The sequence below is a fragment of the Camelus dromedarius genome, chromosome 21 (assembly GCF_036321535.1).
Source record: "Camelus dromedarius isolate mCamDro1 chromosome 21, mCamDro1.pat, whole genome shotgun sequence".
NCBI lineage: Eukaryota > Metazoa > Chordata > Mammalia > Artiodactyla > Camelidae > Camelus > Camelus dromedarius.
Window position 1 is genome coordinate 21,841,302 of NC_087456.1, and position 18,306 is coordinate 21,859,607.

The window sequence follows — 18,306 nt, forward strand, 5'->3', positions numbered from 1 at the left end:
CCAAAAAGGCAGCCAGACTAAAGATAATCCAGACCTGGAGGGCTATCATGCTTACAATATCTCAAAGAAATAAACTGAAACTCAAATCAAAGTAATCACACTTTGCCTCACCTCTGGATTTTCTGATTGGTGAAACAGTAAATTCCCTGTAATGTTTAAGCCAATTTAAATTTTGTATTAATTGTAACAAAAATTTCATACAATAAATTACCACATAATATTTATTGCCTCATAATAATATTTCATATAATAAACACTTCAGTACGTATTTATATATATTAAACATGTAATCAAAAGGGGAAAAAGTAACTACATATGGTATGATTTTAGAGATGGAAAGGAAAAAAGTTTTCCCTGCAAAAGCATCCCTCCCATACTCTTGTCTACTGATGTCTGAAATTCTTCATCACGATGGTGATAATTATTAAGTGAATTTTAATGTGCATGTCTCTCACTATGCGTGGGGTTGAGTGTATTTTCATATATTTAAAGGGCTTTTTTTTTTCTGAGAACTGTCTGATGTCCTTTGCTCATTTTTCTGTATTTCCCCCCTAGTTTTCTGGAAATATGAGGATGAGCTATTTAACTGCAACAGAAGTTGCAAATATCTTTTTCTTTTCCTAGTTTTCCTTTTGTTTTTTTACTTTTGACCATTATAAATCTTTTCTTTTATAGCTTCTGGATTTTGAGTCTTAGTTTTAAAGGTCTTCTGTAGTCTGAGGTTACAAAGGACATTTTTTTTTCAAGTACATTTATGTTTTAAGTTTTTATATTTAAAATCTTTCATACTTTTTGACCCTTTTAGAGTTTATCCTAGCAAATAATGTCAACCACGGTTCAAACTTGATCTTTACCAAGATGGTTATTTAGTTTTCAACAACATTCATTAACAATCTATTCTTGCTTCCTGATTTATGATGTATGAAATGCCAAAAGCATACAGTCCTATTTCTGGACTTTCTATTCTGTCCCAACCATTTGCCTTTCTACTCATAAGCCAGTATCACAATGCTTTAATTATTAAAGATTCATGTATTAATATTTAAGGAGTTATTTCTCCTTCATTGCTTTTATTTTTCTAGTTAGTCTCAATTCTTTATTTTTCTATATAAACTTTAGGATTAGTGTACCTAAAGACAAACAAACAATATCTTTTGGTATCATCACTGAGATGTATTTCCATTCATAAATTAGAGTATTTAAATCTTTATGATGTTAAGTCCTTTAAGATGTTATGATATTAAATATGTGGTGCATTATTTCACTTACTCACCCTTTCAGTTGTGTCATTCAGCCATGTTTTAATGTTTTCTTCATATGGGTTCTACACATTTGTCATATTCATATAGGTTTTATGGTTCTCATTAAAGTATTGCTCTTTTAGCTAGAGTCTTTTACTCCAGTATATCTTTTATTATGTAAAATAAGGCACTTTTTTTTTTTTAAAAAGAATATGCTCTTTTGGGGAAATGTACCCATGGATTTTGTACACTTTTTTCTTCCTCTTCTTTCGTCTTTTAATAACCTCTACCACGTTTTACGATGACACTCTTGGAGCTTCCTATTTTATCTTGTCATCATTACTTAAAATTTCACAAAATATTTTCCCAGTATTGTATAACTCCTTGACCTAACACTCAATTCAAAATTCAACTGACCATTTAAAGTCCCGTTTCTTCTTTCCGGCCATTACTAAAACTGTCTTCAGAGACCTCAGGCCAAAATCATAATGATCCTATCAAATAAAATATTTGAGTCATTAAGCTTCTGAAGGAAAAATGGAACAATCTGCAAATAAATGCATATAGTATGTAGTTAAATCACGTATAGTATATAGTCATTTATGCTATGAAGAGAAGCAGTCAAGAAATCCTCAATTCTGCTTCTGATGCTGTCACTTCTCTCCCAAATTGGTGCTTCTGAAAGTCTCCTTCTTAAAAGAAAAGTTAACAACTATTAAAGGAGTTAAAAACTGTCAGTATTTGAATTAAATTTTCCCTGAAATGTTCAACTGAACTGAAGTAACATTGTAAAGAGGAGCACTTTGGAGATAACGTGGTTAGCTGTCCAAACCATTCTGGGTTATAAACAAATACTCGTTAAGCTGGCATATCCGAGAACAGTAATTTTCAAAGTAGGGTACTCAGATCAGCAGCATCAGGAACACTTGAGAACTTGTTAGAAATGCAAATTCTCAAGCCCCACCTCAGACAATTAGAAAGTTGGTGGTAAGGTCCAGCAATTTGTGTTTTAACAAGTCCTCCAAATTATTCTGATGCACAATAAAGTGTAGGAATCACTGCTCTAGATGTTAACTTCCTTGTATGGAGAAAATAGCTTATAATTTAAGATACCAGAGACTCTATTCCTCTCTCCAGATCAGATCTTAGAGGAAAGGCTTGGAAATTTGACTGATTTACATATTGCCTTACATACAGGTTGGGTCAGGGACTTGAAATGCAGATAGGAATTTTAGTTTCATTATTTCCCCAGGTCATTCCTGGACCAATATCTAAAAAGTTTTATTTAAAGCTTCATATAATCACCTTTATTTTGAGAAAAGCAGTTTGTTACCTGTTTTGAGAGTTGTTTGCTAGCTAATTCGTAAATGCTAACTAGCTTTCCAGACAATGATTTTGCAGATTTGAAACCAACGGAAAAGAGCATTACTTCAGCAATCATCTGATAATGGGGAGCCATCATTGCCACTGGGCGAAATAGAGATTTTAAGTTATCCGGGAGTTCTACTCGACCTTTGTACCTTAAGAGGATAAGAAAAACAAAGAAACAAAAAACCCACCATTTTTCCAGTTTTCAAATGAGAACCACATAATTTTCCCTCAAATGGTAATTCTATTGCCTATGTGATCTTTATTTGAAAACAAGTTTACAAGATGGTTTCTACTATACTTTTCATCTCACAGAGCTTCCTAGTCTATGTTCTTTTCTTCCTGTGCTTCCTCCCACAATCCACCTCACATAAGCTCCTTCTGATTCCCTCGACAATCACAGCATCTTACCAACAGATATTTATTGAGTCTGCCCAGCCTCCACTCTCTGTAACCACCATATTGTTATTTCTTCTGTCACTGTCGCTAGATTTTCTGCCTATATCCTCTTTGTGACAAACCACTAACCTCTTCCTTTCTCTCTGGCTATTCATGAAGTGGAAATGTCCCTTCATCAGAAGCTTAATGTGATATCACCCATATAGATAAGTACATGTAGCTATTTATAAATGGTGTGGATAGTAGAGGGGTTCAGAGGTGTGGTGGAGGGCGAATGATAGATACGCAATCTCAGCCAACTCCACCTATGGATAAGACTTAAGAAAAGGATTTTCACCTGTGTCCACTCCTACCACAGATTAATTGATACTTACCCAGGATTCATGGTGACAAATACTGCACAAGACATATTGATACGAATTTCTTTTCCTTCCAGTACAAACCTACAAGACATTACAGTATTCATTATTAAGAAAACTGTTTTCTCATTGAAAGTTCAAGATTTGCAGATAGTAACTACTATATATGAAATGGACAAACAACAAGTTTATACTGTATAGCACAGGGAACTATACTCAATATCTTGTAGTAACCTACAATGAAAAAGAATATGAAAACAAAGATATGTATGTATATGTATGAAATATGCTGTACACCAGAAATTGACACAACATTGTGAACTGACTGTACTTCAATTAAAAAAAAAGTTTTCTCTAAGCTTAAGTATGTTAAGACTACAAGGGAAATTGGGAACTTTCCTAAAACTGTGTTACAATTAAATTCAAACAGAGCTGGAAAAAAAAACAATAGTAAGAGGGGAAAGAAGAGGCCCTTTATGTCAAATTTGTGAGCCCTGCTGGGATTCAGATTTATCTGATCACGCCTGAAGACATCTGAAAAGCTTTGTGAAGCTTGAGGTAGGATGGTACACATCTGAATGAACTCATTTACAAAGAGAAAAGAATCTGAAGAGAGATCTCTGCCTGGATGACACAGTGGAACACAGAATGGCCACAGCAGAGAGCCCCTGCTTTACCATGAAACACAGCCCACCCCTAACCCCAAATTAAATAATTTTGGAAACAATGTGAAATAGAACCCTTGGCATGGACAGTGTCATGCTGTTGGCACCAGTGGTGGAGAGAAATCTTCTAGTGATTTCATGGACAACTGATACCACTGAAGATGGTCAAACAGGAAAAGAAGAACAATTGGGACAAAACCTGAGGACTCCCTGGACATAACTGAGGAAAACTCTACAGAAGCTGAGATGTGGTTATTGGTGTAGTATGGGTTACTGTGACCCCAGTTATATCCACAGACTTGTAAGGCCTCATAATATTGAGAGCAAAGCCAGGAGTGCCTATTAGTTTGAGTTAGAAATATTAGATTGTAATTGAAATTTTAAACCCACAAATCCAATTATGCCCATAAAGTAAATCACGTAAGTTTCTGAATTTATCTGAAGAGAAAAAAAATTGTTTTTGCTTGTATAAGAAACATTAGTAATCTTAACATACAAATATTGTTATTACAGGATTTTTCAATAATAGTACATTAATTCAGAGTAATAGGATAAGAAGGGGCCTCAAGAATGTGGTCACTATAACTTTTTTTTTTAATATGTAGATTTTTTCAAATGAAATATCTTAAGATGAAAAGATACTAAGAGAATTTAAATTCAAAAAGAAAAGTAACCAGAACCTATTTTCATCATTGTCCTGGTAGCTGAGGCCATCGATCCAAGCTTGGGCCAAGTCTGGGTACCTCCAAGTTAGCATGAAAGTTAATGATATATATTTTCACATTATTTGCCAAGCAAAGAAAACATTCAAGTTAAGTGCATCCCTTTTGGTCTGTGCTTAGGAACAAAACAACAAAAGAAACAAACCTAAACACTTACTGTAGAAAAAATTTTAATAATAATTAACTGAACAGTAAATGTAGATCAAATTTCCATTCCAAAGGTACAAACATATTCAACAAATACCTGACAGAATAGCTGTCTTTTGCAGCCTTAATCGTTAGGATCTGTGAGGCAATCACTGAGAGAACTTCCACATCAATTCGATTGAACTCATTGAAACAACACCAAGCTCCTGACTCAACTAGTCCAAAGAAGAATTTCCCCATTATCTTTAAAAAAATTGATTACTGAAATTATTATACAGGAGAAAATTTTTACTGGGATATTAATTTCTGCAAGTTCTTCCCATTTTACCCAAACCAAGCAAACACCATTTGCATGCCAACCCCCCCCCCACCCCCCAGCAGTTTTGTAGAGCTGAAAGCAGCTATTTACTCTTAGACCAGTCAACTACTCTGCCTGTCTTGTGTAAAAGCCTAATCACGCAGTAGCATCCCTGTGATGCTTATAGGGAACGAGAGGCAGGGCCATGTTACATTCACACAATTTAGCATTCCCTGGCTGCCATTTTCCTCACAGAACCACACACTGGCGGAAAGAGTCTTTCCAGCAGATGTTGTAAAGTGTCTTAAGGAACTGGCTCCTCTTTTGCTGTCAGACCAAGACTCAAGGGTCAATGGTGGGTTCCTGGTGGGTAATGCAGATTACTGAATTAATTTAAGAAGAGAGGTGGATTCCGGACCAGGCAGGAGTGGGACCAGCTTTTGTTAGGTGTTGCAGAAAGGGGGAAGAAGCCGGAATGGGAAAGAGCTCCTCTGGCCCACAAACATACAAAAGTTGGCTCCTCCCAATCATTGCAGGAATCAGGTCTTGTCCTTATTTAAAATTTAGCTATTTTGTTTATCATGAGATTTATTGGCATTCATTTTGATTCTTAAAAAAAAATATTCATTCAAATACAATTTATCTTGATATAGTGGATTTTTGGATCCCCTTTAACCTTTGCTTAGCAAGCAAGAGCTTCATTCACTTTACCCTAGTCCCAGTCCTGCTGGGCCCCATGGGAAGGTAGATTCCAGGGAGGAGGTAGAGGCTCTTTGGTAAGTGTTTTAAGAATAATAATTCAATCAACTTATTTAGATTTACTGATATTTTTAATATGCTATGAGAATACAAATTATAAATGCATGATCTCAGAGGCAATGTGCTTTGAGCTACAAATGAAATGACAGCAGTAAAATGTAAAAGGTTTGGACTTAACATGCAAAACAATAAATTGGAGTGTTTTGAAACTGAGTAAATTTGTAACAGGCATAGAAGTACATGAAGTTTTAATAAATATTTCAGAATGTTATATGTCTTAGATAATGTGCAATCAAAACAAATTAAGGCTGATATAAAATTGTAATCATCTATATAAACTGTGACTCAAATTTTTGTGTTAATCATAATAGCCTCCTTATTCTTAATTATTACATTTTGAGTAAAAAAAAAGCATAGAATTAGAATTTATAACTTTATATTAATGAAGTCATACTCTTAATTTTTTATATATTCATGTTCCATATCAATATTGTTTAGAAAGATCCCTCTGTTAAAAAGTTTGAAAATCACTGTCTTAAGTAGTTCAGTTGAATAAAAGCAAACTGTGTAAAGTTTTTTAATTACATTCTAAGTTTCTCTTCTGTCAGCTTAAAAGAATTAATAGCACTTATAGTTCTATTCATACTGAATGTCTAAGATAAATATTTTTCTTATTCTTTTGATCCTCAATGAATTATTTTTTATGTGTACAATATTTTTGTTGAGTATATATGAATAAACTTTACCTTATAATCCAAATCCTCAAAACAGTTGAAGACTACACAATGTTTGCCTAAGGACTGGGAAACAAAAATAATACTTTAATATATTTCTTGAATTATGACACAAAATACTAATGTTAAAACTTCTGGGGTAATAAAATGTCTTTAATCTTTCAAGAAAACTTTTGCAATATAAAGATGAATTAAATACCAAGTTTAGAAATTCACAAAACTCAATAAAGTATAAACGCACATATACTGTTATAGGTTAGTTGATTAGTACATGATGCCTCAAGGTCAGATTTTCTAACACACCAACAAATAAACTAAGCAAAAACATTTCAGTGATGTCATAAACTATACCCTTTGCTTTCATCAGTTGCTTCTTTCTGTTCTTTTCTTACACACAAACACACACACACACAGACACACACAGCTGTTAATTACAAAGACTAGACAAAAGTCTATATATGGGGCTCAACATAAACGAATCACCCCTACAGGAAAGGAAAGGGGGACAAAACTATAATTCACACATTAGTTAGTATAGTGGTATTCCAAGTAAACACAAAGCATATGTTGACTCACTAAGATCTCAAGTCCCAGTACACAGTAAGCATTCAAAATTAACTGATGAATTGTACGAATTAATGAATGTGTTATATGAACATCTTAATAACAGGAGTGGTGTAAACTTAAGGTACTGTTGAAGTTTGTATCACTAAAAATAAGTTTTTATTTTGGATACAGAAACTACTTACTTTTGCTAGATCTTTGACACTCTCAGTTTTTCCTGTGCCGGCTGGACCAGCAGGGCAGCCTCCTAGATTCAAGTGTAGTGCCACAGTGAGAGTTAGCCAGCATCTGTCAGTAAGAGGCGTAATAACCAATCTTGGGGTACAGCCCAAGTACTCATAGCCATAAGTAAAGCTGGCATCTCCTTGAGATACATAACACAACTTTTGTTTTTCATTCCATTTATATTGCAAATGTCTGAAAACAATATTTTAAATGCTTATATTATTTGGGAAAATTTATTTTAAAATTTTTTTCATATGCAGAAATGTAAGATTAAAATGGAGTACTGATTAAAAACATAAAAATCACATTAAAATCAAATGAAAAAAGTGATGGATAATTCATCAATTACTATATTAGACATGAAATATTAGAATCTGGAAGACTACGAACATGAGCACTCTTCCCGATGAGGAAAGAGGCCTTGCTGAATTATGCTGCTTTGGTGTGATGGTCAGCATAAATGAAGGATTTATATAGGAAACATTTCTATGAAGGTTTTACAGTTTCCATAAGAATGCGGTTTAAGACATTATTTGTTATAGCCATAATCATTTCTATGTAACTTGTACTTTGGTGAAATTGTATTTATCTTTTAAAATTTTCTTTTAAATTTTATACAATTTTTAAGGTTACTTCCCATTTACAGTTATTACAAAATATTGGCTATATTCCCCATGTTGTACAATACATCCTTTAGCCTATCTTACACTCAATAGGTTATGCCCCCTACCCCTCCCACCCTGATAGTACCCTTCCCCTCCCTCTCCCCACTGGTAATCATTACTTCACTTTACCTGTATGTTTCTTTTTTGTTATATACACTAGTTTGTTTGATTTTTTAGATTCCACATATAAGTGATATTATACAGTATCTGTCTTTCTCTGACTTATTTCACTTAGCATAATGCCCTCCAAATCCATCCATGTTGCTACAAATGGCAACATTTGGGGTGCAGGAATCTTTTTGAATTGGTGTTTTTGGAGGTATACCCAGGAGTGGAATGACTGAATTGTATGACAGTTTTATTCTTTTTAGTTTTTTGAGAAACCTCCATACTGTTTTTTCAGTGGCCGCACCAATTTACATTGCTACCAACACTGTTCGAGGGTTCCCTTTTCTCCACATCTTTGCCAACATTTGTTATTTGTGTTCTGTTTCATGGTAGCCATACTGACAGATGTGAGGTGACATCTCATGATGGTTTTGATTTTCACTTCCCTGATGATTAGCTATGCTGAGCATCTTTTCATGTGCCTGTTGGCTATCTGCATTTACTCTTTAGAATAATGTCTATTCAGTTCTTCTACCTATTTTTTAATCAGGTTGTTTGTTTTTTCTGATTTTGAGTTATATGAGCTGCTTATGTATGTTAGATATTAATCCCTTATTGGTCATATCATTTGCAAATATTTTCTTCCATTCAGTAGGCTGTCTTTTCATTTTGTCCATGGTTTCCTTTGTTGTGCAAAAGCTTTAAAGTTTAATTAGGCCCTGTTTGAATATTTAATAATATTAAATCTTCCCATCCATGAACATGATATATCTTTCCATCCATTTTTGTTGTCTTCAGTTTCTTTCATCAGTGTCTTATAGTTTTCAGAGTACAAGTCTTTTGCCTTCTCAGGTAGGTTTATTCCTAGTTATTTTATTCTTTTTGATGTGATGTTGAATGGGACTGTTTCCTTAATTTCTCTGATAGTTTGATGTAAGTGTATAAAGACGCAACTGATTTTTGAATGTTGATTTTGCACCTTGCTGTCTTTAATTAGTACTAACAATTTTTGGTGGAGTCTTTAGGGTTTTCTGTGTATAATAATATCATGTTATCTGCAAATAGTAACAGTTGTCCTTCTTTTCTGATTTAGGTGACTTTTATTTCTTTTTCTTGCTTGATTGTTCTGACTAGGATTTCCAGTACTATGTTGAATAGACGTGGCAAGAGTGGGCATCCTTGTTTTGTTCCTGATCTTACAAGAAAAGCTTCCAGCTTCTCCTTGTTGAGTATGATGTTGGCTGTGGGCTTGTCATACATGGGCTTTATTATGTTGAGGTACATTCCCTCTTTATCCAGTTTGAGATTTTTTTTAAAGTCATGGATGGATGTTGAATTTTGTCAAATGTTTTTTCTGTATCTATTTCAAGATCATATAATTTTTCCTTCATTTTGTTAATGTGGCATATCACATTGATTCATTTGGGTATACTGAAGCATTCCTGGCATAAGCCCACTTGATCATGGTGTATGATCAGGGAAAGACTGGGAGACGGGCATTTCTTTTCATTCCTTCAGCACTGAGCCTGGGGGAATAGCCACTGCTAGTCCTTGCCAACTTGTTAGTAACTGTTTCTTTGTTTGTTATAGTCCAGTATGTCTTGTGGATGCAAGCCCAGTTGGCTTTCAGAGCTAATTGTTTTGCGAACTCATCCTTCAGGTGGAAGTCTTAAAAGTTGGGGTGCTAGATGTTGGATCCAAACTCATTGCTCTTCAGAGAAAAGCTGGGAGTTGAGTTTCCTAATGACGATATGTCACTGTGCTAGGGGTGGGGTTTATGGTGAGAGTGTGTCCTAGCCTTTTCTACTCATTTTGACATGGATTTTATCTAGTTTGTCCAAAGTTAGGAACCACTCAGCTAGTTTCTGCAACTTTTTCAAAAGGAGTTGCTTTGTGGTGAGCTGTAGATTAGGTGTGTCTGTGGAATAGGTGAGTTCAGGAGCTTGTTATGTTGCCATCATGGGCTGGAACCCTGGTATGCCTTCCTGACTGTATTTTATGTGCTGACTTAATTCAAAGCAGAAATATCAAAGGATATTTTTGGAAAGAATTTTTCATAGTTCCTTTTATTAATTTTTAGGTTCAAAGTAGCTTAATAAATAATTTTGTCTTAATGACTTAATAGCTTGTTTAAATTACACAAATAAGTTAACAGAAGAACACATTCATTTCATCCCTAAATAACTGCAGGGACGTGCGTGCCTGCTGTGTACCGCACAGCTTCTCAAACCCTGAAATTAGACTGGATGATGCCAACCTTGTTTCCTGTGCCACGTTAATTTTCACACAGTACTTACTTTTTATCAGGGTCACTGCCAAAAACCTAGCTTTGTAAGGATAAGAAGTCACTGAAAGGTTGTAGCATGATCTAATATTTCCATCGTGAACTACTTCAAAATACTAGTTTGCTTGGTGTCTGACAGATGTTGTATATCCCTATAAGTTCCTCAAAAGTTCAAAATATCTTGCAGCACCCTGTGAGTTCCCTATGGTGCCTTGGGACACCTTGGCACATCTTGGAACACTACTTGGGAACTATAGCCCTTGAATCATGATACATTCACATTAGAATCTATTCTAATAAGATTCTAATTAGAATCTTCTCTTTTCTAGTTTACTTTTCCATATATGTTCTTACCCTTTCATTTTCACTTTGCAGGGTGATGGGTCATAAACATGGCATATTTCTTTGCCAATTAAGAACGTATATAGTTACACTTCAGTAAAACAAACACGTGAATATATATAAAACATAAAATATTCTGATAAAATATACTTGACAGTGGTGACAGTCAAATGCATCAGCCTATTTCCACTCTTTCCCTAGAGTTTAAAGGAAATTGTCATACCTAAAATAAGGAAATTTATGCTAGTACAGAATTGCTTAAAAAATAAAGACTTTTCTTGAGAATCAAAGACCTTATGCAGGCAGGACAGTTGCTTTCCTATGAACAGAGAAAACTTTAGGGAGAAAAATTAATTCAGAGTTTGAAACTTCACATTTATGATAGGAATCTTATGCTTGATCTCCTTGTCAAAGTCAGTGGCTTTGTTTTTCTCTACTTTCATATTTGTATATGAAATATTACATGCATGTGAATAGGTACTAATTGACTCTGGATAGGAAGAAGGGAATTCTGAGTTAGAGAATTGGCTGGAATTGTTCTCTGATTTATTTCCCAGCTTAGTCTGTTCCCAAATTGACAGCATATAGGGGAAAGAAGAGGTCTGAAACAGAACTTCTCTTACTACCAACTGAAAACTGCCATCTAGCTAAATGGTGAAAGCGAAAATGCAGCTATAAAAGCGTAGTCAGGAAGATAAAGCAAAAAGAAGTTAAAATGAAGGAGAAGGACAGTGGAAAAGAGAAAGAAGAAAGCACAGAAATACAGTACTCAAATTGGAGCAATTTGCTTAGAATTTTTGTATATTCCAAAAATTAAAACTCAGGTTTGACAAAGTTTGAGGTAGAGAGTTAATTTACCTAGAGACAGGTATGTGAGAAGTTATTTTATGTAGAATATTAATTTAGATTTACCTACCTTGTCCACTCAAAATCCTCTGCATTGAAAATACCTTTAAGTAGTAAATCTCTCACTATGTCTCTGCAGTGAACATAAAGGGTAAGCAAAGCTCCTAGCACAGTTTTTGTCCGAGAGTTACTAGCATCCAGCACTACCAGCTCTGCAGCCTCCTCTAGATGACGTAACATACCCGCATGGACTTTTTCCACCTCTTCTCTTGAATGAGAACTCATAAAACTTTTGATACAATCATTATAAAACATGATCTGACTCTGAAAAAATAAGATATAAAAATAATATTTGAAGCATAAATTCTGTAAATTAAAACATGTTTTCATGAGGTGTATGTGGTGTGTGTATGTTTATGTGTGAGTGCATCTGCGTGTGTGTAGAAGAGACTTCTTACACATTTGCGTATATTTGAGAGTTAGAGACTGAATTTTGATTAATGCTTGTGGAGGCCTTATTCTTTAATAAATGGAAGATATATTTATCATCGATGTTTATGCTTTCTAAATCTTGTATTCTTAATCCGTCATCACTTTGGCTAAGTAATAACCTGGGGACAGTAATAATGGTAGGAAACTCCAAGATGAAATTAGTACTGTTTTCTCACTTGGACTCAGAAGTACTATGCCTAGAATATGTTAAGCTTGTAATCAGGGTTTTTAGAAACTTTATATAACATCTATCATTTGATACATCTTTTGACATTCTTCCCATATATACTAGAGCTATTTTAAGAAGGCTACTGGATTAATGACAGATTGACATGGCACTTAATGGAAAGAGCTATGTCAGGAGGCTCATAGGTTTCTGGCCTGTAATTAGGTGAATTGTGATTCCAATCACTAAGATATTACCAATTGTGATTCCAATCACTAAGATATTACTAAGATTATTGAAGGAAAAACATGTTGTAGGTGAAGGGGCAAATGAGTTCATTTTGTGATATATTGAATTTGAAGTACCTAAGAAACATGTAATAGAGCTATAAAGAAAAAAAATACAGGAATAATTAGCATAGAGGTAATATGTATAGTGGTAAGATGTTTTTTTTTTCCAGAGCAAGATAAGAGGGTATAGGATGGGAAACCTGATGTATCATTCAGTACTTCGGCTGCATGCAACAGAAACTAACTCTGACTTTCTAAGGATGTTGTAGACTTTCAACAGCAGATCAATAGGAGGTTACAGATGAGGCTTGAGAAGTAAGCAGGAGCAAGAGTCTGGGCCAGGCATCAAGAACCACAGTCAAGGTCACGGTAGAGCCTGGTAGAAAGTCACTGTAGTCCATTTTTGAGATATTTAAGATTCACAGCCTCAGGAGAGAACATTCAATTGGCTCAGTCTCGTTTGTAGGCTGCCTCAGTGAAGGCTGAAGGAGGATTTGGATCTGGTAAGGTAGACTGGATCTGGTAGAGCCAGATTTTTATTTATTTATATAGATAAATAGAGGGGAATTCTCAATTACTATAGTTTGGTTAAATCCACATTGAAATTCTCTTAGTAGCCAATGCATGTAGTCATCTCATCATTCCCATTCCTTTAGGTGTCTACTCAGAGACGGCTCCTAGTCACATTATATTTGCAGACATACAAGAGAAAAGGAAGCTGTAAATTGCATACTGGGATGAGAAATTAGCAGTAGAGAGGATAGACATGGGAAAAACAAAAGTATGTTCAATGATTGAAGCTGAAATCTATCATGAAGTGTTTCTGGAAACAGAATACAGACTTCTTCTAACTGTTAAGCATGTTTGGAAGACCAGGGATCTGGGAAAGACCTTTTATTAGTAAAGCAGATTTGACATTTGAATGCCTGGTAAACCACAGAAATATGCACATTGATTCCTTATAATTTTATTGCCTTCATAAGCAACAGCTTAAAAAAGTCCTTAGCTTAAGATCTGAGAGTATTTTATCAATATTCAGGCAAGTGGGTAACAAAGGGGACTAAGGAGATTTGATAATCGTAATTTTGTCCACAATCCCAGGTTATCTTAGCAAAGACTTGAAAATTATTAGGTAAAGTAAAAAAGATGTGAAATTCTTTTAAAGTTTAATAGAGAACTACGAGGTCAAGTATGCTTTAAAATACTTGGTAATGGTAGTTCACGGCAATATGGTTTCTACCTTCATAACTCTAGGAAAACTACTGTCATCAAAATTCATGTTGATCCTCATAACTGACAGACAATGACATTTTCAGACCTCTCTAGAGCATTTAAAGATGATGACCACTCATCTTTTCTAGAGAAAAGTCAAACAAAAAAGTCCCTCTCTCCTCCCTTAGCTTCCATGAAAACTCATAATTTCCTTTCTTTTTTTTTTCTTTTAGCTACTCTTTTTCAGTCATGGATTCCCCTTCCCTTGTCTGGTCTCTAAACGTTGATGTTCCGAGGGTCTTTCCTTGTCCTTCTTCTCTTATTCTACACATTCTTCAGGGGAAATTCCACTACACTCTTGGTTTACATACTAAGTCTTCTAGTAGTTCAACCACCTCCAAAAAACTGCCTGTTTTGGCTTTCTTGATAGGACACAATCCTAGTTTTTCTTCTTTTTCTTTTTGACTTCTAGAAAAGCAATAATTAGCATTAGGAAATATGCATATGGTAGGCAGAACAATGGCTCCCTTCAAAGAGCTCCCTGTGCTAATCCCCAGAACTTGTGAATATGTTACCTTACATGGCAAAAGGTTGATAAAATTAAGGGCATGAGATGGAGAGGTCATTCTGGATTTTTTGAGTAGGCCCAATGCAATCACATACTATACCCTTAAAATTGGAGAACTTTTTCTGCTTCTGCACAGAGGGAGATATGACTATAGAAGAAGGGTCAAAGAGAGGCACCATTGAAGATGAAGGAAAGGATCATGTGTGAGGTGAACGTGATAACCACTACACTGTGGAAACTTGACTGGGGAAAGGATCATGAACCAAAGAATTCCAGAAGCTGGAAAAAGACAAGGAAATGGATTCTCCCCTAGAACCTTCAGAAAGGAATATCATTCTCCTGACATCTGGAATTTTGCCCTGTGAGACCTGTGTTGTCCTTCTAACTTACAAACTTTAATATAATAAATTTGTGTTCTCTTAAGCAATTAAGTGTGTAAGTAACTTTTTAATGACAGCAGTAGAAAATGAATACAATGCAATATAGTGATATCCCTAGGAAAATGATTTATGGTTTACTTTCATTCAACATTTTATTATGAAAAAACTTAAAACCATGGAGAATTGAAGGAATTGTAAAATAAATATCCATATACCTATCACCTGCAATTCTAAAATGAACTTTCTGCTATATTTACTTTATCACATATCCATCCATCTGTCCATCTTGTTTTTTGATACAGTTCAAAGTAAGCTACATATATCAGTACCCTTCATAATGCGTTATTTGAATTGGTTAAAAATAAATACTTGTATATCAAAGTAGAATTAACTTACCACAGTGAGTACCACTTGTCCTGGATGAGATACCACCCATAGGGAAAATTTTTGGTAGTACCAGTCTTCAACTCCTTGACTTACAAATCTATAAACAATAACAACAAAAATTTATAACACTTGTATCTAATCGTTGATTGTGGCCATTTAATGATTAAACATGATAAAACTACAGGAGCATCTTCCTTTAGGTCTCTGATTTTTCTGTTTTAATTTAGGTATATATATGGGGCCAAATAGAGATAATGGAGCTTTAATTCATGCATAATGAAATGTTCCTTAAACTCCTCTTTACCGTCATCTGCACTTTTCCAATGAGACCACTGAGTTTCTGGGATGGTAAAGCTATATTAAACTAGAAGATGACACCTATTAGCTTTGAATTTCTAATACTATCAGTGACAAAAATCAGTATTTGAAATAATTTCTATAAAACTGAATATTGGGCTGAAACAACCAGGTGAATTTTAACAGTAAAATCTTATATTTAATTTTAAAAAATAATTATAATTTAGCTATTAAAAATAATGGAGAAAATAGGATTTCTGAAAAATATCCCCATTTTAATTTAAGATCAAAGTAAATATGCACCAACAGTATGTTTTCATATTGTTATGGTGCTGCTTCTGTATAGAAGTTTTAAGTTTCTGTAGTTAAACTGTTCAATCTTTTGCTTTACATTTTATCTGACATCATGCCTTAGAAATTCTTAACACTAAATTTCATTTATTTTCTTTATGCTTACATAACTTCATTTTTTAACTTACCAGTCTTAAATTTAAATATTTTAAACGAATATTGATTCTTCAAATTTTGCTGCAACTGCAATCTATTTTTATTATTTTCTTAGTGCCACTGAGAAATATATTTATAATAATTTTTTATATATTTCAAAGTAATATCAGTAGGCAATGCATCTTTCATCCATTAAAATGACCTTTTATTTTGTTTAATGGCTTTGTTTTCTTTTTGTTTACTGTTCCATGAAATATCTTTACTATGTTTTTTCTAACTTTTAGTGCATTGCTGTATCTCTCAAACAGCATATAGTTATATTTCTCTTTTGACAACATTTTCTTCTAATTGAGATCAGTAAGAGAGGGCTTTCTAAATAGGGAAACCAATGGACCTCTGCCTCCATACTGAGTGGCTGGTAGCCATTCAGAATGAAAACTCAGAGAAGTGCTTGGTGGAGTTCTCTTAGGTTTGGGGCTGGATGGAGAAGCAGAGTTAAGCCTGAAATAACTCCACATACCCTAAAAGGCAACAAAAAAGAGAGAGATGCTTTCTGAAAAAATTACTTGGAGATATATACAGCAAAATGAGAATAAAATTTTAAATGTGAGACCTATGAAACACTAATGAATGAAAACAAAACCAACCAAAAAATTTACTCAGCCTGGATAATTATTGATCCATAAATAGGGAGCTATCAGCAATTTGGAATAAAATTCTAAACAATTACAAAACAGAGGAGTTGATGGGAGGAAATTAAGAAGTGACACATGGTCTTTGAGGGTAAATTGGAGCTATTTACTATAGGCTTTGATAAAACCATGTTTCACTAAGTGTATTAAAATCAATAAAGTACTCACTAGAAAAAAGAAAGTACGTGTAACTTTATCACTGCTACACCAAAAGAGATGAATAAACTCAATCTAACAATAGTAAGTGAAAAAAAACCCAAACCAAAAGCCTGGACAATTAGAAAACAGCAGGAGTCCAAATGTGATGGTAATCAAAATAAATGTTGAAAGGCAGTTTATCAGTCAGCAGGAGATAGCACATTCATAAGGTTACTTGAAGAGAGTTTAATGAAGTGACTGCAGAGAGGAGGGCAGGGTTAAGGGACCAACCCAGGGCTGGTGAAGCACCAGGGCCTAGCAACAGGGGGCAGCTACCATGCGAAGGCCTGAAGGAGTAAGGGGAGCAATATCGCTGAAATCTGGTGAGGGCTGGAGACTTTGGAGAAGAGCAACCTGTTAAAAGCTGTGGCTTTAGGTAAAGAAACAGATTTTGCCAAAACTGAGTAAGACAGGCAGGTAGCCTCACATTTGCCCTACCCAATCGGAACCTGGAAGGCTAGAAAGGAATCCAGGTTACACAATCAATGGACATGAGTGTCCCAACTGGACACAAGACAAAAAAGAGCAGAGGATAGATTTTCTGCAAGTACAGATTAACCAGCACTGACAACAAGCACTTTGATATTGGTCAAAAGTAAAACAAAATAAAAGCAAGAATTAAAATGCATTCTTGATTTAAGGAATATTAGCATGACATAAGAATGTTAAAAGTAACATTGTGATACAAATGTTTGTGATCATGGAAACAGGTATAACAAGTTACTAATATTTAACAAAGTAGCATATAAGCAAAAAATATTAACTGGTTAAATATCGATATAGTGACTAAAGGTACACTCTACTAAGAAGGTTTATATATAACAACATAGCATCAAAATATATGATAGATGCTAAAAATAAAAAAGAAATTGATGAATCCACAAAAAGTAGGAAGTGTTTAACACAGTTTTCTTAGGAAATAAAGTTAAAGGCCAACAACTGAATAAGAAAATCAAAGAAAATTCAACATAAGGAACATTATTCATGTAATTCATGACATCCACAAAGGCAAAAGTGTATGAATTTCTCAACAGATTCATAAAAACATCCTTATTAAAAATTTCACAAACTAGGAACAGAATAAAACTCTTGACTTTGATATAGGTAGGGTATATTCCAGAGACCTAAGCATCATAAATGGTGAAACATTAGAAGCTTTCCCAATAAAATTAGGAACAAAAGAAGGATGCTCACGATCATCTATACTTTTCAACATTGTACAAAATTTGTCATCCTAAAACAACATGAAAAGAAAACGACATTTCTAAAAGAATGCAAAGAAAGAGACAGGACTATCATTATTAGCAAGTGATAAAGACTGTCCAACCCAAAAAAACCCAAAGCAACAACTGAAACTCTGCTTGTCTCTCAAATGCCCAGATGCATTTTTCAAGCTTCCCTGCCTACAGAAGTAGCCCCCTCACATGTAAGATTACATGTGGTTCTTATCA

At 34.4% G+C, this 18,306-nt stretch overlaps 1 protein-coding gene across 1 annotated transcript in view; it reads right to left on the reverse strand.

Moving 5' to 3' along the window:
* Positions 1-18,306, reverse strand: part of DNAH14 (dynein axonemal heavy chain 14) — a 258,985-nt gene that overhangs the window by 152,208 nt on the left and 88,471 nt on the right. Inside the window, exons 25-32 of the mRNA XM_031438276.2 lie at positions 15,231-15,318; positions 11,797-12,050; positions 7,442-7,673; positions 6,705-6,758; positions 4,999-5,144; positions 3,383-3,451; positions 2,575-2,761; positions 1,659-1,735 (exon numbers count right to left, since the gene is read on the reverse strand). Of these exons, the coding sequence (XP_031294136.2) occupies positions 1,659-1,735; positions 2,575-2,761; positions 3,383-3,451; positions 4,999-5,144; positions 6,705-6,758; positions 7,442-7,673; positions 11,797-12,050; positions 15,231-15,318 (1,107 nt within the window). The remainder of the gene's footprint in view (positions 1-1,658; positions 1,736-2,574; positions 2,762-3,382; positions 3,452-4,998; positions 5,145-6,704; positions 6,759-7,441; positions 7,674-11,796; positions 12,051-15,230; positions 15,319-18,306) is intronic.